The following is a 21561-nucleotide window of genomic DNA, read 5'->3' as shown; positions in this document are numbered from 1 at the left end:
CTGTGTGCTGAAAATAATACCTTAACATTTAAGAAGTATAACATATGCTGAATCCAGACCAAAAAGAGATATTTATATACATATATGTAAAGGTGCATGTAATTATAAGTATATACATTTATTAGTGTGTATCTATGCAATCATATATGCATTTATTAATGTATTGTTATTATATATGCAATATATTAATAATTATAATAATGTATGCAGTATATTAATATTTATCTAATGTATACAATACATTAATAAACATATATTTGATTGCATAATACACTAATGTTCACATAAATGCATATAATACACACATTTATATAATAAAACTTGGTTGTTTTATTAGTGGGACTCTTTATAGTGGGACTCTTTAGGAAGACAAGCAACAGGGGAAGAGGAAAAGAAAAACAGAAGATGAATAATATTGAAATACATTGAATCTATGTATGAATATGGCATAAGGAAACTCACTGAAAGCTGTGGAATAACAGCAGGATAGGGAAACCAGGGAAAAGGAAGAAACAGAGGGCTTAATCTGATTAAAGTATAATATATGCATGTGTGAAATACCACCTTGAAACTTCTTTGTATAAGTGATATGCATTAAGAAATGAAGGTCAGGAGTGTGTAAGAGGTTCTATTGGTGGTTCAGTAGCCAGAGGTGGGAGGAAGGTGAAGGTGGTGGAGGTATGACAAAGGCCCGTGGGACTGGACAGAGGATGCATGCAGTGGATTACCACTGGGCGTCATGGTGATACCCTGAGTCTGGACATGAAATTGGAACCCGGAAACCCAAGGAGATGGGTGGGGTTGAGATATGTGGAAGAGGAAAGGAGGACAGTAGAGAGGCCACACTGGTCAGGATGCATTGTACACATAATGGAGATATCAAATTAATACCCTTTTGTACAATTAATGGAAGATAATAAAAAGAACTTTTTTAAAGAAAGTAGAACAATGAAACCCATTAAAATCATTTCAATACGAAGGAGGGGGTGAGGAAGAGTGGGAAAAGGCCTAAATTAGGTTGGGATACATTGTGTGGGTGTGTATAAATATCTCATTGGAAGCACACCTTGTACAATTAATCTATGCTAATAAAATGTAAAAACAGCATTTTGGGATGTTTTTCAAGATCAACTTACCACCTGCCTCTCTCCCATGATTTCACACAGATTTCTTTTCTACCTAGTCATCTCTCCATACAGACTTTCTTCACAATCCCTCTTCGTAGATACCATTGGCTTATAAGAGTTCCCAACCAGGTTCCTGCTTTGCACCCAAGAAGATGCAGCATCTCTGCAGCCAGACCCAGCTGCTCACAGAGCAACCTCAGGATTCTGGCTCCTGAAGCCACCACAGGTTGGCCAGGGGCCTTCAGAGTCTAGCAGTTCTCCTTGTGGTCCTCTATCGGGCAATGTCATTTAGAAGTGACAACTCTACAAGAATTTTTTTTTCCAGCAACGTAGAGAGCAGGTTTCTAGCAAGCTGAGGAAGCCAATTACCAAGTTCCACTGGTATGGCAACACATGACTGTCTGTCTCTACCACTCACTAAGCCATGGTCAAAGCTTTTCCAGAAAAGTCTGCATCTTGAAAAGTCACTTTTTTTTTTTTTTGTCAGTCATGGGGCCTGATATCTGGGCCTGGGCCCTTCAGCTCAAGGCTAGCACTCTACCACTTGAGCTACAGCACCTCTTCTGGCTTTTTCTGCTTATGTGGTGCTGAGGAATCGAACCTAGGGCCTCATGCATTCAAGGCAAGCACTCTACTGCTGAGCCACCTTCCCAGACCCAAGGTTTGCATCTTAGCCCAGGAGGAGCCTGGCGTTTGGCTAAAATAAAATCAGTTCACTCCTGGGAGATGAGAATTATAATACTGTGTTCCTTAAAAAAAAGTATTTTAAAGATACTATACAGAGGGGTTGCAGTTACATGAGTAAGGGAATGAGTACATTTCCTATGGAGCACTGTTACCCTCTACTTTGTTTTTCCTCTACCATCCCTTCCCTCCCCACCTCTCCAACCCCCCCCCCAAGCTGTAAAGTTCGTTTTCAACATAGTGTTTTGTACATCTCATTGTTACAATGGGTCAACCTGTATCCTTATTTCAGCATTTTGTTATTTCCCTTCCCCTCCCCAAACTAGAAAAATATATAAACATGATGCAGGACACCGGAATAAAATACAGTGAAAACAGGGGTTATACCATGGGGGAAGAACATACAAAAGACACACAAAAAATCACACAGTATATTAAAAAAGAAAAGCAACAAAGAAAAAACCTCTTGTGTCTGTATCTTGGGGTTCATTTCGCTTAGCATCATCTTATATGGTCATTTGTACATAGCTTTTACCTTTTCTGCTTGTTTGGTAAGATTATTCTAGACATATACTAGTTATTACAAATAAGGGAAACCATGGGACCTATCTTTCTTTGGGTCTGGCTTACTTCACTTAATATAATTTTTCCCAAGAATGGGGCAGTGTCATTCTTTCTGATGGAGGCATAGAATTCCAGTGTGTGTGTGTGTGTGTGTGTGTGTGTGTGTGTGTGTGTCACATTTTCTTGATCCATTCATATACTGAGGGGCATCTGAGTTGGTTCCATATCTTAGCTATGGTGAATAATGCTGCAATAAACATAGTTATGCTGGTGTTTTTTAGATCTATCTTTATTTCTCACTGATCAATTCTTGATTAGTCCATCCTCTGAAGTAATCAATAATAATAGTTCTTTGTATTAAGCTTCTATTGTTTAAATCACTATGATTCTTCTCTCCTCTGGATTCAAATTGATATAGACTCATAAGCTATGACACAGATGTACCCAATGGAGACAGTGAGATAAAACTTGGTTCGGGGGAATGAGTTAGAATGATTTATTCATTTGCATTGAAAGTCCCAACATTTCTAGACTGAGGCTCTCTGTCTTTCTTGGGCAGGTTTAGATACATTTTGTGTCTTGCCCGATCTGCTCACCAAAGTTTTCTTACTCTTAATATGATGGTCAGGTGCTTCATTCTGAGAAAAGAGTTAATTCTTCCAATTTTGCTGTGCTTGATTTGTGTTGATTTATCTAATTTTCTTAATCTCACCAAATGATTGTGCTTGGACTCACTGGACTGCCCATGTTGGCAAACTATATATTATGTATTATAGGTTATATGTTATATTATATGTTATGTCGTACATTATATGTGTTATATGTTATATATTATAGATTTATATATACACACATATATATACTCACGCACATACATATCTTATGCATATTAGAAAGAAAAGTAACATTTTGAAAGGCCCTACCCCTTAAAGACTATAAATATTCTTTCATTTCTTATGAGTTTATCAATCTTGAGTAACTATGAGTTGCATTATGGGACTGCCTATAAAGTATTTCTAGAAAACGCCAAGATAGAATTATTGTTTATTTGTCTGTTTTATGCTAAATTCTTCTCCAGATTGACTAATGATGAGAATATTAAGTAGCATAAGCTCAATGACATAATGTTCTACATGGTGGTCCATGTGTAATGCTGTGGAACTATTATTTTGAGAGAGAGACAGAGAGAGAGATGCAGAGAGACAGAGAGAGAGAGAGGCAGAGTCAGAGAGAACTCAATTCAAAAAAGGTTCCCTAATAGCACTGCTTGAAACGCAAAGACAAGGTAGACTCCATAGTTCTGATCATCTCAGATACAATTTAATTCTATGCATACTTTTCCCTGTTCCTGCCCCTCAATGGATATAAGCTCAGATCTCATTAGACATCTGAAATTCAATTTTATAGCTGTGGAGTTCAGTCATTCTTACTGGAGAAACATCTTTCCGAGTTTTTACCACAGAACTCAGCTTTTGGGTTAAACTGAACATTTTCGGTGTATGCTTGAGAATTATGAATTTTACAGCATGGAATAAGCGTTGGAGGTATTTATTTTCCCCTCCATTCCAAATGACTTATCACACAATGAGGAAAGAAGGTCTTGGGAAGAAAACAGGCTTTCTGGGTTGTGCAATAGATAGCTCTGAAACCTGCACGGAGATCCATGGAAGCCAGAGTGAGCAATCATACAGTCTGACCTCATGTGAGCTAAAGCAGAGAAGCTTTCCTGATACCAGAGAGCTTTCCTTTTGAAGATAGAAACCGAAACTGCTACAGTTGAACAAAAACCCCTGACCGAGGTCTTGCCTGTCTTGTGTGTTTTGATGACAATGTGTATCTCTTTTTGATCTATATTTTTGCCTTCTCCAGGGACCATTTCCTATATTTGCTATATTAATCCTTGTATATAAGAGTATATAACGAACCCTTTGAGATTCCAAGAATGTGCATGAGTGTAGCTAACGCAATCATTTTCTGTTTTTTTTTAAAGCAACAATGCTTTGTTGTTTCCTTACTTACTTTTATATAAAGTCTCTTGTTCTTTTCTCTCTCTCTTTTAATTTATAAAGCAGTTCTGTTCACATCTCTTACAAACCATCTGGCAACTCCATTTTCATTGACATTCAACAAAGGAAAATGGTAAATACAGTCACAGGAATAAAAGTATAGAGAGGTTATCTCATCAAAGACAGAACATATTTACAACCAGATTTGAGCAGTGCAAAATATTATGTCTCAAAACATAATTAATACTAACAGGCAGCACAAGTCTCCATCTTTTATCTTACTTCTCATTAATTTGAAACCCATGTACTTTAGGATTTAATGGGAAAAACTAGGAGTTAAGATAAAAAGCAAGCTAAGGCTCATCATGATAATCAGTAGATTCCTCCAGATGGCGATATCAAAATCTATGGCGGAGTTGGTCATACCTAGTATCTAGGTGCTGACTTTCAAACAAGAAACAAAGGAGAACTGAATTGGGATTGTTTGTGGAATGGTAGAAAATGTTATATCTATGCCTTAAACAAACAGGTTTTAATGTGCTAATTGTGCCAGTGACCCTATAGACTTTTGTGATCGTACTGCATTTGATATTTCACCCGCTAAAATGAAAGTTCCATATTATTTTTATCTAGTTGACAAAATATATACTCTTTCTCTTGCATCTAGTGTGATGTTAGAACTTACTGATTGTTAAACTTATTAAACAACTGGTGGATAACAATACGTGGACAATTTCATTGGTCTCCAAACGATTGCCCTCCCACTCCCCTATTTTCTGCCTTTCTACAATCACTCTACATATGAAGGCCATACAATTTTCAGAAATCATATTCTCATACTATTCTTCTTATGATCAGATACTGCCCACTAAATACCCTATCTCAATCCATTTGCCTATGGAATTTGACTTTTGAGTTAGAACAGTTCTTTGAGTAGCCCCAGTGATCTATGTACAAGTTTCCTAAATATAACAGCAAGTCTTGCTTCTACCTTCCAGAACATGCAATAAAATCATTTCTTGAAATGTATTCTACCAAACACTTAAATCTTTAGAATTGGAAACATTTTAGTTTCCAATATTTCTAAACATGTTGGTTTGATGCTTGGGAAACCTGAGATAAACAGTTTTCCTTAAGAGAGTTTATGCCTTCTTCAAAATTGTTTGGCTGTTGACTCTTTTCTGTGAAGTCATTTTTTAATATAAATGTATCCATATGCATAGACATATAAGTATCTACAATGAAAAAGTAGTATTAATTTATCTAAGTTCCAGGCAAATTGACCATTCCATTTCTAAATATATACCCAGGAGAAATGAAACTTATGTAACTTACAAATACTTATATCTGAAAGTTCATGTCATAATGATCAAAAAATGGAGCTAGCCCAAATTTCTGTCAACAGAAACATGCATACACAACAACTGGTATATCTCTGCAATGGAATATTATCTGGCCATGAAAAGGAATGATGGATTGTCATACACTAAAGTGGGGAGGAATCATGTGAACTTTATGCTAAATAAAAGAAGCCAGTTATAAAAGACACATGTTGTATGATCCCAGTCAAAATAGTTCAGAATCAGGACAGATGCAGTGACTAAATGCAAATAGGAAATTATTCAGGACCCAGGGAATGTTAGGAGAAGAACTTGGTATTCATTAAAAGGTACAAAGTTGCTCTTTGTGCTAGAAAAGTCATAAAATTCACTGTGATGATGATTGTGAACATGCTAAAAACCATTCTATTATTAACTTTGAAATGGTGCATAGCATGGTATGTGAATTGCTTCTTAATATAGCTGTATTTGAAAAGCTCTACAGACCATATTACAAACAGTTTTGAAATTGTTTATTATGGCTATTTATTATTAGAAAAGACTCATTAATTATATTTCAAACTGGCTGAAAGCATGTGTTAAGGGCTAGGCAGGATGGAGTATACCTATAACCCCAGCTACTCAAGAGGCAGAGATTGGAGGGTCAAAGCTTGAAACTAGCTTGGACACAAAATTAATGAGACCCTCATCTAAACCCAAAATCTGAGTGTAACAGCATGTGCCTCTCATCCTAACTGCTGAGGAGACCATGGATATGAGTATAGCAGTTCAGAGTTAGGCCTGGGAAAAATGCAAGGCCCTAAGGAAAGAATGAAAGCAAAAAAGGGGGGGTGGTAGAGGCATGGTTCAAGTGATAGAGCGCCTGCCTAGCAAGTGTGAGGGCCTGACCTGAACCTGCCCAAAAGGAAGAAAAGCAAAGAGAAAAGAAAATAAAAGACAAGAAAAGAGAAAAGGGACAAAAAAGAAAAGCAAAGATAAACAAAGGGTTAGCAAAAACCTTTCTACTTGGTGTAGACTCTTACCCAGCAAACCTGCATCTCCTGGGAGCTTGTTAGAAATGCAGAGCCCCAGCCCATCCCACACCTGCACTTGAACACATTGCAGAAGGATCTGTGCACCAATAGAGTCTGAGAACCCTGTACTAAAGTGTCAACTGTCATAGCTGCTGAGTTTTGAGCACCTCACACATTTACACAGCTATTTTGCTTTCTCAGGCCTTAGGGCTTTTCATGAGGATTAAATCAATTCCCTTTTAATAAGGACAGCACCTAATGAATTGCAATTAACCTAATTTTCCCAGCTGCAGTCTGAATGTGTTTTCTGGTGCTCAGTCAGGACTCCAAAATGTGAGGACTCTTTAAAATATAATAACCTGTGGAAAACAAATAGATAACTTGTTTAGGTTGTTTAGTCCCTCAAATTTTCCAGAAATCATACCTTTTACAATCATTGATTTAAATGAACAGAGCTCACCGTTCTCATATTCAAGAATATATGTGAACAATTTCAAACAAAATTATGTCCTCACTAATGCAATATAATTTATGATGACCTCTTTATGCCTTCTATTGTCAACAACTCTCTTTTCCTACAAATATTTCTTTATTGAGATTGACTACACAAATGCCACAATATTGTGGCCTAGTTATAGTTAGCTAAAGTTGCAAACACATTTTAACCTTAACTTTTAGAGAACTTTATGACTTAGAAACCTGTGTGTAATAGCAACATGAAATCTATATGTCAAATATATTCCTTTCCAGGAACATTCTCTTTCTCCTCTCTCCTGCACCTGTCCCTGAACTCCCTGATTACATAGAGAAATAAAACCAGGCATTTTGTTCATCCCAACTCTTCATTGATGGCCATAGAAACCAGTGACAGGCTGAGACCAACCAAGGAGACTGTTCTCTCCCTCCGGAGCCTTCAACACCAGCATTGGTTCTTGACATTCCCAAGCAGTCTAGCCTTTTTCCCAGAGGATTTTCTTTTTTGTCAGTCATGGGGCTCCAACTCTGGACTTGGGCGCTGTCGCTCAGCTCTTCAGCTCAAGGTGAGTGTTCTACCGCTTGAGCCACAGCACCACTTCTGGCTTTCTAGTGGTTTATTGGAGATGAGAGTCTCATGGATTTTTCTGCCTGGGCTGGCTTTGAACCGTGGTCCTTAGATCTCAGCCTCCTAAGTAGCTAGGATTACAGACTGGTGAGCCACCAGTGCCTGGCCCCAGAAGATTTTATAAATAGACAACTGCTTCTCTCAGCTTGCAGTACAGACTGAAATTGACATTTGGATGATAGTAATTCATTTATAATCATTTACCTTCAGTAGTTTGGTACAAACTACAGAAATCTATGCTGCTGTACCCAGCCAAAGGCCTACTACCCCTCTGCTAAAATGAGGGATTCATTTTGTTGTAGTTTTTGTTTGTGTGTGTGTGTGTGTGTGTGTGTGTGTGTGTGTTCAGGCTTGAACTTAGGCCCTTGCACTCTTTCTTGGCTTCTTTTGTTCATGGTTGGTGCTCTACCACTTGAGCCACAACTCCACTTCTGGCTTTTGCTGGATAATTAGGGTCTCAGACATTTTACTCAGGGGCTGGCTTTGTATCATGATCCTCAGATATCAGCCTCCTGATTAGCTAGGATTACAGGCTTGAGTCACCTACACTTGGTAAGAACACTGTTTTTATCTCTTTTTTTTTGTGAAAATGCTGTACAGAAGAGTTACAATACATGGGCAAGATAATGAGTACACTTCTTATCAAGCATTGTAGCCTCCTCCTTTGTTTCCCCTTCCCATCCCTTCCCAACCTCCCCCAGCCCCCCCCCCACGAAAGTTGTAAAGTTCGTTTTCGACATAACAATTTGTACATCCTATTGTTGCAATGGGTCCACCTGTATCCCTATTTACAAGATTATTTCTTTGTTGCTTTGTATGTTCCTCCCCCACAGTATAACCCCTGCTTTCACTGTATTTGATGTCGGTGTAATTTGTGGAGGGGAAGGGGAAAAACACTGTTTTTTTCTAAACTACATTTCTACTTATTTGTACACGTATCCACGAATTACTCCACCAGACTCAGCCCTTCATCTTCCTTTTCTTCTTAGAAGAAGGACACTGTATTTCTAGAAAAATGCTTCAGATTTTTTAATTTATGGGAAATATTAGCTATGTGTGTGTTTATATTTGCAATAGCATGAATTGCTCACATATCCATGGTATTTGCTATTCTTAGGAACACTGTATTCATGTAAAGTTAAAAAGGTCAAATAAGTATGCATATTCTCAGGTGTGTGGTTTTCCCATTAATGCATATGAATCATGTCCATCAAAAGTATCCATGAGGATGAATATGATGAGGAATATATATTTGTCTTGATATTAATTCTACTCAAAGAAGTACATACCTAGCCTATTCAGAAATTAAGAACTAAGACGATTACTAACAGACATTTAACTTACCAATCAAGGTGAATAGTTTTTCAGAAACAAGAGCTTCATTTCTATGCATTAAAAACTGTACTAAGGGTGACCTGTCTTCACAAGGTTACTGAAAATACAGGCACATGGAAAGCGATAGTAAAATAACAAGTCAATTTTAAACGTCTTATGTTCTGATTAGAAATCACACATCTGTATTCATATCCTCTTTAGTATGGCCATGTTGAAAGGAAAATAAAATCTGTATTATTTAGATATTGATAAAGTTATTTCATATAGTGAGAAAATGAAAGTATCAGTCATCCATGACTACTTTTTTATGACAGCCTTAGAAAGGAATATGGATTTTTCAAGGATAGAACTAACCCTCTACATTTCTGAAGTCCAAAAAAGATCAGCCTTCAAAATGTAGGAGGATACTAATCCTTCAGTAGGTGGGATTCTAGACTGGAAAACAAACAAACAAAAACATCTGGAGGTAAAACACACATCTGAGGATTTCGAGGTAGGGTGATGAACATGGAAAACTATATTCAAGAACAAATAAAATGTATCAGAGTCATAAGATCTTTCATAAAGATTACTTCATGCTAAACATCCTGAACAGAGAGACTCAAAATCATTGTGAAGGAAATTTTTAAAAAGTCTCTTCTTTAGGATATGAAGCCCGTGTTAGGCTTCCTGATGTACAGTAATGATTTGGAACCAAAAGGCCAACTTTGTAAAGATGATCTATTCCCACCTGTCCCCTGCTCCCTGAACCTCTGTTCAGCTATCTGTCCTGATGCCTAGTTGTCTTGCTGTGGTACAGGTTGCTCTGGAGAAAGCTTTCCTGTGGTTAACTTTTGTCCTGATATGTTGGATATGAAAGGTCTCTGGAATGATTCTGTTTGTCAGCTACAGACTACATGGTTTGGGGAAAGGGGTGTGTTTCAGTTACAGGTCCTCAGGCTCACCATGGTATTTGCTGAAAGCTGGGGGCTTCACGTGATTCTTCTCAATCATGAATGGGCTTTATGAAAAGAAACCGAGTGGAGCAATTGATGGTTTTAGAGTTGAACTGCATGTGTTTTCCTGCCAGGCTCAGAGATACATTTACTTAAGGCGACCCTCTGGAGTTCTGCAAGGAATTCCTTGTCTGTGGCTTTGTTGTAAGTTTGCATGTCTTCCTTCCACTGTCAACCAAGAAAGAAGAGAGAGGCAGCAGGCGGGGTGGTGCTCAGTAGAGCTCTTGTAGAGCTTTGTTAAGGAAGTTATGGAAACAGAAGCAAAGTTGTTCAGTCCCAGGACTGAGTGACTAGCGTCTGTTCCTCACAGCTCATTTTGATTCAACATTGGGTTATCTATTTCTTCTCCCCTTAATTCCCACCGCAGCTTCCTTGTACCTGCTTTATGTTTACCCCTGCTATCTTCCACTATAGCTGTTTGTGTATCCAACTTATCTCCTTTATTGAACTGGAAGCTCCTTGGAGAGAGAAAGATAACATTGCCCCCCTTTTTTATCTTCAACAACAAATAGCATAGGAAGAAGAAGAAGAAGAAGAAAAGCCCAGAGGATAGAAATAGAATTTCCTAAGTAGCTACTATGCATTAGGCAAATGTAACACGAGAGAATTCAATAACAAATTTATGTTGCCTGCCTTGCTTTTGAATTAATTGAGCTCCCATCCAGAAGAAGCAAATGGAGATCAAATAGTAGCTTTAGTTTTGTGAAAATTGAAACTGGAGACTAGGGTGCAGGGGTTGGAGGCAGTGGCATCCTAGACAAACTGGCTCTCTACCTGGCACCTTCACATGAGAGCAGAGAAAGACTGCATGAAGAAACGGTGCTCTTTTCATGTTGGTGTGAAAACAGTACTTTTTTTGTGCCCAGTGTCGGTGTTTTTATACAACATCTCACTTAATCCCTCAACCTGTATCAGGTTTAGTATTGTTGTCTGGTTTGTAGAGGAAGGAGGGAAAAGCCAGATATAGTCAGTAACTTGTTCTCAGTCTCACAGTCAATAAACCTAAGAGTTGATATTTACTACAACAGTTTCTATTTCACCACAATTAACAGCACATGGGCAGATGTGACTAGTGAATGAATGAATGCCTTAGTAGAAAGAGAACTCATTACCTTGCTCATGTAATTGTAACCTCTCTGTATGGTATTTTTACAATAAAAATAAAAAAAGAAAGAGAACTTCATGGGGGTTTGGGTGGGGAGAGGAAAGTAGGAGAAAAATGAGGGAAGGGATAACAAGTTTGACAAGAAATGTACTTATTACCTTATGTAATTGTAACCCCTCTGTACATCACCTTGACAATGAAAAAAGAAAGAGAACTTCATATATTTATGTAACTAATAAATGTCAATAATTTTAGCAGTCCAGTCTTTTTAAATATAATGCCTATTCTATTATAAATCTGTCTTTGTAAACTGAAAATGGGGAACTCTTTCTATTGCAAATAACCACAGCCTATAAGGGAGTTTCCAAAATTATTCTTTCTTTTTTTGTCAGGGTTTTTTTGTTTTGGTTTGTTGTTGTTGTTGTTGTTTGCCAGTCCCAGCACTTGAACTCAGGGCCTGGGTGCTGTCTTTGAGTCTCTCTGTGCTCAAGGCTAGCACTTGAGCCACAACTCTACTTCCAGCTTTTTCTGAGCAGGTCATTGGAGATAAGAGTTTCATAGAGTTTCCTGCTTGGGCTGGCTTCAAACCATGATCCTCAGATCTCAGCCTCCTGAGTAGATGGGATTATAGGCATGAGCCACCACCGCCTGAGTAGTCTGTCAGTTATTGAAGCCAGAGAACTACAAGCTTGATATCAACCATGCCATCAAAAGACATTTGGGGATTCTTTTATGAATGAATCAGAAATACACAAAAGAACAAATTCTTGACTATTTCCAAGTCATTTTTATGAGTGCATAAATTATTCGTGTGTGCAGGTTAAACACACCCATGTAATTTCATTCAAGTATTAACAGCCTTCAGTGTGAGGTCAAAACTGTTGTTTTTCTTAAGTTGAGAATGTACACAGAAGTGAACTATGTGGGAAAAAATGACTATACTGGAGGATTGTGAATAGTTAAGTTTTTTGAACTGAGAAAAGCAGCCAAAGAGGCTTCAAGTTCAGTGACACCAATACAAATCACACAGTAGGAATGCTGTCCAGATAGCAAAGAGAACTAAGCCCACACTGCCTACCTCCTGGAAATCCCTAACATCAGCATCAACACCCAGGGAGTTAAGATCCGTGACCTGTGTGATCATCAAGCTAGCCTGGTGAAGGTTCAAAGCATCTAATACAACTAATGGCCCTTCCATTTAAGACTTACATGGATGCCCAGGATACTCAACGATGCTGACATTTGATGAAGAAAGACATCATGGTTTATAGCCAAGTGCCTATGGCTCATGCCTGTCACTCTAGCTAGCGAGGCTGAGATCTGGAGAATCAGGGTTAGAAGCCAGCCAGCATAGAAAAGTCTGAACAACTCTTTCCAATTAACCAACACAATGGTGAAATGTAGCTGTGGTTCAAGTGGTAGAGCACAACCATGAGTGAAAAAGCTCAGGGAGATGAAAAAGCCCAAGTGTAAGCCCCAGTAGCAGCATTAATAAAACATATCTTAGGTCCTACTACTCTGCTCTTTTCCAGTCTTCAGGGCAGTGGGTGGCACAGAGGGGTGCTGTGCAGGAAGAATGTTATAATTCTGCAGCAGTGACATGCTAATTATAGTCCTGTTTACTCACCTGATCAGATCTAACATGGTTTGATAAAGATTAGTCCAAATTATAATTAAAATTACTTCCTTTTTTTGCTGGATCTGGGGCTTGAAGTCAGGGCCTGGGCACTGTCTCCAACCCTCTTTGTACTCAAGGCTAGCATTCTACCACTTGAGTCACAGCACTACAGCACTACGTCTAGTTTTTTGTTTCGTTTTGTTTTTCCTGAGTATTTTACTGGAGATAAATCTTATAGACTTTTCTGCCTTAGCTGGCTTGGAGCCACAATCTCAGATCTCAGCCTCCTGAATAGCTAGGATTACAGGTATGAGCCACCAGCTCCCCGCACTTCGAAAATATTTGAACAATCAGTAAATACTTTTAATGTTGCATACTTTTTCTCTCAAAGAGAATTTATCTCCAATATCTAATCAATGGTGATTAATTTTACAAGTTAGCTTATTAAAATTCAGGAAGGTAGTTACCCCTTTGTTCAGAAAACTTTTATGTGTCCGAGGGCCCTGCTTGGCTGGGCAGTCACAGTAGAGACACGGCTGTGCTACCGATTTAGATTAGGCATGTGGAGAATTGTTCAGAAAGTTCAAATTAATCCAAAGGTTTCATTTATTCCCTAGAAAGTTTTCTCTTTTAAATATTACAGGCTTGTTATCAGCAACTGTTTACACTGAGAACTACTGATAAGTAAAAGTTTGAACCAATCAAACTAAATGACAATCTTGGCATGATTACAAATTGTAGATAAGAAAGGAGCCAAACACATATTGGCTAGAAGTTTCCATGCATTTGTATCTGAAGGGTTTTCATCCACTCATCCATTCAATAAATATTTATGGGATTCTAGCTGGTGTTAAGAATTAAAAGATAATAAGACAGGTCTCAAGTTATTCCCAGTTTGGTGAACAGTACAAACCTGTAAATAATCACATCACAATGTCCTGCAAGTTTGCTACCAGATCTATCTTTCTATCATATATATCATATATATTACTGTATATATAAACTTACATACACATCTATCTATATCATGTGTATTACTATATATAACTATATATTACTGTACATATAAATTTATATACTTACCTCTAACTGTAATATGTATACATATTACTATATATAACTATATGTATATTAATATATATGGCAAAAAACTTACATATATAAGTGTGTGCATATATAGTAAATATATGCATAGTAAATATATACATATACATAAACACATATACAGATATGTGTATATATATGTGTGTGTGTGTGTATATATATATATATATATATATATACACAGTTATATAGGAAAGTGATAGATTTAGGTTCAATACACTCAGGACCACACCTATTGGAACAGTGAGAATATAGAATGGCTATAAGTTAGTTAAAGCAAGACATTCTTATGATGCTGAGTACACCTATATAATAGAATATGGATTTAGAAAAAGGTGATTTTTAAAAAATAAAACAAGTGAAGTTATTGCCCTTTGAAACTCAGTAGACAGGTTGAAATATACAGTAAAGATAAGGGAACACGGGGCAGACAGCAGCAGCAGGGAGGTGGGAGGTGAGGCTGCAGTGGAGGTCCCCTGAGATCACAGGTGTGGGGCACCAGGAAGCCCATACCCCAGGGTCCCAGCGGCATCCATCCTCCCAGTGAGCAGCCAAACAGGGTCCTAAGCATCACCAATTGCCTCAGGGGACAAAATCATTTCAGGTGAGACACATCGCCCTTAAGAGATAAGTGAAACAATTATCACTGACCTATTTCACTCACAGTTAAAGCAACAAAAAATCCCCCCAAATCCATGGGGACATTGTAAATTATACAGAATTCTAAACACAGTGAGCCCAAAGGAGGATGTTCTGAAGAGAGGTTCACAGAAGCGCAACAGCTCTGTGTATATGATCATATAAAATAGTATCTATCTAAATGAACTCCAAGAAATGGAAATGAGAGTTCTTGTTTGTTATCCATTGTTGCTATTTTTGCTTTTGGTACCTGTGTCTTTTTGTAAGTTGGCTTGGGAGAAGGAAAACAGGAGCACAGAAAGGTTGGGACAAAGGGTAAACAAATGCAGCAGTGGCACTCACTGGACACTATGTTGAAAATGAACTATACAACTTGTGGGGGATGGGACAGGAGGGAAAAACGGAGGGAATGAGGGAAGGGGTAACATTGTTCGAAAAGAAATGTACTCATTACCTGACTTTATGTAACTGTAATCCCTCCGTACATCACCTTTACAATAACAATAAAAGATAAATAATAAAAAGGAAAGTAGGCATTGAATATAATAGTGAATAAAATAATTAAGTGATTTTTTTCCTGATGTGCAAATACAGTTTTGTATTTGAAAATCTAGAAATATCCTAACTCCACGAAAGATGAAGAATTCTCTATCGTTTCAATAGATACTACACACACACACACACACACACACACACACACACACACACATCTATATTAAAATCTCCACAGTAATCAGTGGCAGGCAGCTCTTTTCCTTATTGGTTCCTTAAATCGACATCTTGTATGAATCCATCTGCACTGTGAATCAAAAATATGCTCTAGTTTCCAAGCTATGCCTGAGGTAAGGAGCTGCCAATACCAGAGAGCTAATCAGAAGGGTCTTCCAAAAGTTTCTATGTCTTTAAAGAAAAGTTGAAGAGTTAAAATGAACTAACCAGGCCATTTACAAACGTATCGATTCCACTGAAGGGCAGTCTTTAGGTGTATTTTAATAGCACAACAAATGTGCACTATCATGTTGAGTTGAACCAAAAAGCAAAAATTCAACTGAGATTAATGCAATGAAAAACGTCTTCTCACCTGAGCACTTCCTTGTATGGCCACAGCTTTCCATAAAATGTTGTTCTTTGAACCCAACTGACTTTTACAGTGACAGGCAAATATAAGAACAGGCTCATTAATAAATGCTGACATGAATTGTAATGCTCAATTTTTAGGGACTTCAGAAATGTACTGGATTTCAAAATGACTTCTGTAATTTTAAATTTAAATACGCACATAAACAAACCTGAGGCAATTATATATTCAACTACCAAGAAATCTGAATCTCTAGCATTATCTCATCTGCCAACTAGGCGGACAAATAGAGGACAGACAAATAGAGAGAGGAAGTGTGGGTGAAGGAAGTCAGTCACTAGACTCAACTTACATATGTCAAAAGGGAAGGAGGGAACTTTGGAGGATAGGTTAGTTGGTTTGTATGATCACTGAAAGATAATAAAACATACTTAAAAGCTAAAAAAAATGTAAAGGATGCTGAGCTGAATGAGCTTGAGGAAAATGGGCTTTTGTTGACCAAGTTGCTTTGCTCTCCTTAACTATTCTTAGTTCTGCATCTTGGTAAGCAGTCAACATTAGCTCATTATCAAAGTCTTGATTCTGAGAGATCCTGACCTCCATATAGTAATACAGTTTGTATAAGTAGATTTCAGTTAAATGAAACTGTGGAAAGCTCTTCTCCAAATATATTAATATTCATACAGGTGACCAAGAGTAATTAACTTCAACTAAATTATGAGATGCATGCACATAAATAAGCTACTGGTTAGAAATTCTATCATGGTTTATCAACCAAATAGCTATTTTAAAAATGAGCTGGTGGCTCATGTCTGTAATCCTAGCTACTCTTGAGGCTGAGATTTGAGGATTGCAGTTCAAAGTCAGCCTGGGCAGGAAAGTCCATGAGACTCTTATCTCCAATTAATCACCAGAAAACTGGAAGTGGCGCTGTGGCTCAAAGTGGTAGAGTGCTATCCTTGAGTGAAAAAGCTCAGGGACAGTGCCCAGGCCCTGAGTTCAATCTCATAACTGACAAAATCATTATCATCATCATCTTCATCATCATCATCATCGTCGTCGTCGTCGTCTTCATCATCGTTGTTGTCATTGTCGTAGTTACTGTTGTTGTCATCAACATCGTTTTACCGACTAGCAATGCTTATTTACCATGTTAGACACTTGATGTAGAGCTATAATGATGGCAGTGATGATAGTCCCAGGACTTAGTTGAAGAGAAGGAAATAGGTCACTTCCTGTCAGGTAAGAGAAGACTCATGATGAGTGATAGGACAATATTCACGGAGTATATGCTGTGTTGGTCAGTTGTGATCCATGGTTAACTCCTGGCCTTTACAACAGGGACTCCTTGATCCCTCCTTCTCCCCAACACTGAATCCATTCAGAGAATGCTATTGCCAAACACCAGTCAGAACGAGGTATTATTATGTGTGAATATAAGAGAGTATAAGTGAATTTAAGGCTTGCCCTAGGGAATTTATAGCTTTTCTGGAAGAAGTTCCTGACCTGGGTGAAGCCTTTCTCAAAAGCCCACATTCCATCACACATCGCCTTCCCAAGCCTTACAAGGAGGAATTGCTGAAGCCAGCAACCCTATCAGACCCATGGCTCCAGCCCTGCATGCTCTTAGTGGGGCTGGGTGTCCTTTGACTGTTCTCCTTTACCCAACCACATCATTCACATTTTTCCCTCGGAAAGAGGCACTGTAAAGTGTTTGAAATGGATGTGGTTTTCTTCAGGCAAATGAGAATACTCAATTCAAATGAACACATTTTCTATGGTGATCTTAAAGAAACAAAGAAACAACATTGCCTAAATAAATAAAATGCTCAAATATTTTTAGTAGGAGAATAGATGGAAAAAAATTCAGAGGAGCTAGTCTTAAGACTTTCTACAGATGATCCTTTCAGTGTCAAATTTCCCTTACTACAGCTTCACATAAGGAAACACTCTCTAGGCCCCTAATTCTATCGGAGATGAGCAGAAATGGAGTTCACAAACAAACACTGTGCTGAGTGTTCACAACACATCACCTGATCCAAGTCTCATAGCAACTTTGGTGGCTTTAGGAGCTCCCATTATCCTACATTTTTAGGATGAGGAGAACCTTAGCAAGATTAAAGAATATGCTCAATGTTACAAAAATAGGAAGTGATGGAGTTGGAACTAAATCCAATGTGTTTTTGTATACTGTGCACTTGACCTCATGCGATATGTCTTAATGTGGCATCTAAGGTTGACATACGGTTCACCTGTCCCCTTTTACTAAATAGCACCTTCTAGGAAGAATTTCCTTCTCATTAATTTTTATATCTCTATAGCAGGGGATAATGCCTGATACAGAACAGGAAATCAATGCTTGTCAAATGAGTAAGACGATAAATTAATAAAGGAAGGAAGAAGGAATAAAATTAAAAAGAAGCCAGAAAATTGAAATTAGTGTACAAGCTATCATTTATTTTGCGGTGAATTTTCTGTCCCTCTATTTCTCTTTGTAAGAACATGTGAGTATTTTATGATAAGCACCATTATTGCTTTAGATTTCTATGAAAGACATTCAGAAATAGGTATTTTTACCCAGGGATTTAAATGAACGATTGAAATTCCATAATCAGAATATGACACAACCAAACCAGCATATAATCATATGTTTCCTATAATGAGCTACTTGAAGAGTGCTAATGGATTACAATTTTGTAATCTAGGCATGAGAGGAAGATCTGCACTCTTGACAATATTCAACACAAGCACTTCAATTGGCTCTGGATAAAATACAAACTCCCTCTTGAGCATTGCCTAGATGTTCTTTCTCTCCTTATCTGTAAGCAGACAGTCTTAATTCTTACCTTCACATCCTCTGCCATCTTTCTCCAGCTTCCAGCCAGCTTGACATTTGCAGTAATAACTGCCAATTGTATTACAGCATTGCTCCTGACAGCCACCATTGCCCATAGCACATTCATTTATATCTGCAATTGAATAAAAAAGGATGAGACTCCTCAACCCAAACACACAAAAAGAAACTCTAGTGTCTGTCCTGAAATGAAGAATCACAGAGTGACAGCATTCTTTGACCTCAGATTAAATGAGATCAAATAAGTGTCTTCTTATAATCAGGGCCAATGCGTGCTAGGTTTCATGTGATGAAAGAGACAAGTCGTAATCTTTCCTACCCGAAATATTACTTTTCAACAGTTTCATACTCGTATGGATTTTAGGAGACATATAGATTGGATCTGGAAATTTCCAAGTCATTATTATAAGATGAACCTGACAACACAGAGAGAAAGCAGAATGAGAAGCGAGAAGTCACTATTTTACCCAGGAAATGTGATATGGTTGTCTTCTGAAAGAAGCCTATTTGGCAAAGGCTAGACAGTAGGAGGAAGGTAAAAGAGTAGCACATAGTTTCCTTCAGAGGTAAACATCCAGCTGGGGTACAGGACTAGAACAAAATGTGATTTGGCTGTGTTGGTGTACTGGATATGTCCAAAATGCTAAACCTGCTATTAGAAGTAGACCTCAACATTCTGTATGCCTCCTCGCCAGCTGGCATCTGGTATACAACCCAACCTCCCCTGTGAGCGGATGCATGGCCATGGTTCTGCTCAGGCTGAGTAGCTGGCGTAAGAGAACCTGTCTCATGAGAGGGCTGTAGCTGGAAGATGGAGGAAGTGAGCATAGAGTGCAGGAAAATAATGGGGTGGGACATGAAAGAATGAGAGAAAGGAAGAGGAAGTCTGAGGAATTAGGAGAAGGGACTGGAGAATGGATTAGTAAGGAACACCAGAAGTCAAGGCTTTCTCATCTTTTTTTTTGGGGGGGGTCCGGTCGTGGGGCCTGAACTCTGGGCCTGGGCGCTGTCCCTCAGCTCTTCAGCTCAAGGCTAGCGCTCTACCACTTGAGCCACAGCGCCACTTCCGGCTTTTTTTTTTTGCGTATGTGGTGCTGAGGAATCGAACCCAGGGCCTCATGCATGCAAGGCAAGCGCTCTACCACTGAGCCACCTTCCCAGCCCTCAAGGCTTTCTCTAAATGGAGAAAACACAGAAGCAAGAGCAGCAGATACTGAAGGAACAAGGAGAGGAGAAAATAGGCAGAAAGCTATCATGTGTAATTACTGGACAGTAATGATTTTGTCTATGAGTATACAACCCCACAGAACACATCTGCTTGCTTTTAACTTTCCAGTGAAATATGTCATATATACTGATGGTGTAGCATTCTTAGGTATGCTTGCTTTAATAATTTTGCAGAAACAAAATGTACAAAAGCAATGTTTGTAAGATGCTGGGGATCCAACTTCTAGCCTTGGGCCCATTAAGCAAGTGCTCTGTCATTGAGCTACACCCCTGGGATGCCCATGATCTTAACACAGTGCCAGAACAGGATCTCAATTGTACTCTGGCTGGCTTGTAACAGTACTACCCTAGTACCAGTACTGCCTAAGATCATTACAATCCAAAAGGCGACATATGGTATATAATGCCTTAATTATACAATATATATCTAAATCTTTCTATCTCTATAGATATAATTGCACTTTTTTGTATGCACATTTCTGTTTCATTTCTTTCATTTACACTCCTGTTGTTGAAAATAATTGTAGCTTCTCCATTCTTACATCAGTATAGTTATTATTGCACTCTATGAAACATAATGATACTAGTTTGTCCACTTCACAGATGATGAATAGTATTGTCCTTCTTTTCTTTTCTTTCTTTTTGTTTATTTCCTTAAGCATCGGTCATGGGGCTTGAACTGATGGTCTGGGCGCTGCCCCTGAGCTCTTTTGCTCAAGGATAGCGCTCTACCACTTTGAGCTACAGCACCATTCCCAGTGTTCTGGTAGTTAATTGGAGATAAGAGTTGCACAGACTTTCCTTCAGTGGCTGGCTTCAAACCACAATCCTCAGATGTCAACCTCTTGAGTAGATAGGATTACAGGTGTGAGCCACCTGCACTATCTTGGTCTTTCTTGATGTGAGGAATTCTCCTGCAGACATTCTCACACATGTCTTCATTGAGCTTATGCATAAATTTCTATTGGGTAAAACTATCTTAGACTGGAATTGCTGTGCCAAAAGTATGGCATGTTTTATTTTGTAGTTCTAGTCAGTAGTCTTCTAAAGAAAGATTATTCTAATTGACAGCTGTGGATTAGGGAACAGATATTATTCATTCTTGCCAATATTTGGAATATTCTGTTTTTTCCCTTTTATCTTAGATCTTCAGAAATCTTATAATAGATCATGTTGTGCCTTTAATTTTATTTTCCTAATTATTCATTACGTTAGGCACATTTTTATCTCATTGGGCATTTTGGATGACATTTATTGAAATGCTTACTCAAACATCCAGTCCATTTGTTCTATTCTTAAAATATTGGCTATTTTACTTGGGGACCTTCAAGTACAAGATCAAATGGAAATAGTGACAATGATTATCTTTGTCTTTAGAACTCTGAAGGATAGTTTTATCCTTTTACTGTACATATAAATGTATCCCATAGGGTTGTGATATATCTGTATCTATGCTTCTATGCATCTAGAGGCATTTACTTCATTAGAAGAAGAAAGTTCCTTTCCACTCCTACTTTTCTACACATTGTTACTATAAATAGGTGGTAAGTTTTACTTGTTGCTTTTACTGGCTTCCTAAAGATAATTACACAGTTTTCTTATTAGTGTTTTAACATGATTAATAATAGATTGGGTTTTGCATCTCTGAAATGACACACTATTTTTTTTTAAATTTTATTTTATTTTATTTGTGAACATACTGTACAGAGGGGTTACAATTGCATGGGCAGGATAATGCGTACATTTCTTACCAAGCATTGCAGCCTCCTC

The 21561-nt window shown here is 38.1% G+C and overlaps 1 protein-coding gene across 1 annotated transcript in view; it reads right to left on the bottom strand.

Moving 5' to 3' along the window:
* The window catches only part of LOC105985557 (EGF-like and EMI domain-containing protein 1), a 468949-nt gene that overhangs the window by 83749 nt on the left and 363639 nt on the right, over positions 1–21561 (bottom strand). Inside the window, 1 exon segment of the mRNA XM_013016148.1 lies at positions 18557–18679. Coding sequence (XP_012871602.1) covers positions 18557–18679 — 123 coding nt within the window.

This window comes from Dipodomys ordii, unplaced genomic scaffold (assembly GCF_000151885.1).
Source record: "Dipodomys ordii isolate 6190 unplaced genomic scaffold, Dord_2.0 Scaffold30, whole genome shotgun sequence".
Classification (NCBI taxonomy): Eukaryota; Metazoa; Chordata; class Mammalia; order Rodentia; family Heteromyidae; genus Dipodomys; species Dipodomys ordii.
The sequence above is the reverse complement of the archived record's forward strand: the minus strand, read 5'-3'. Positions and strand labels throughout refer to the sequence as shown.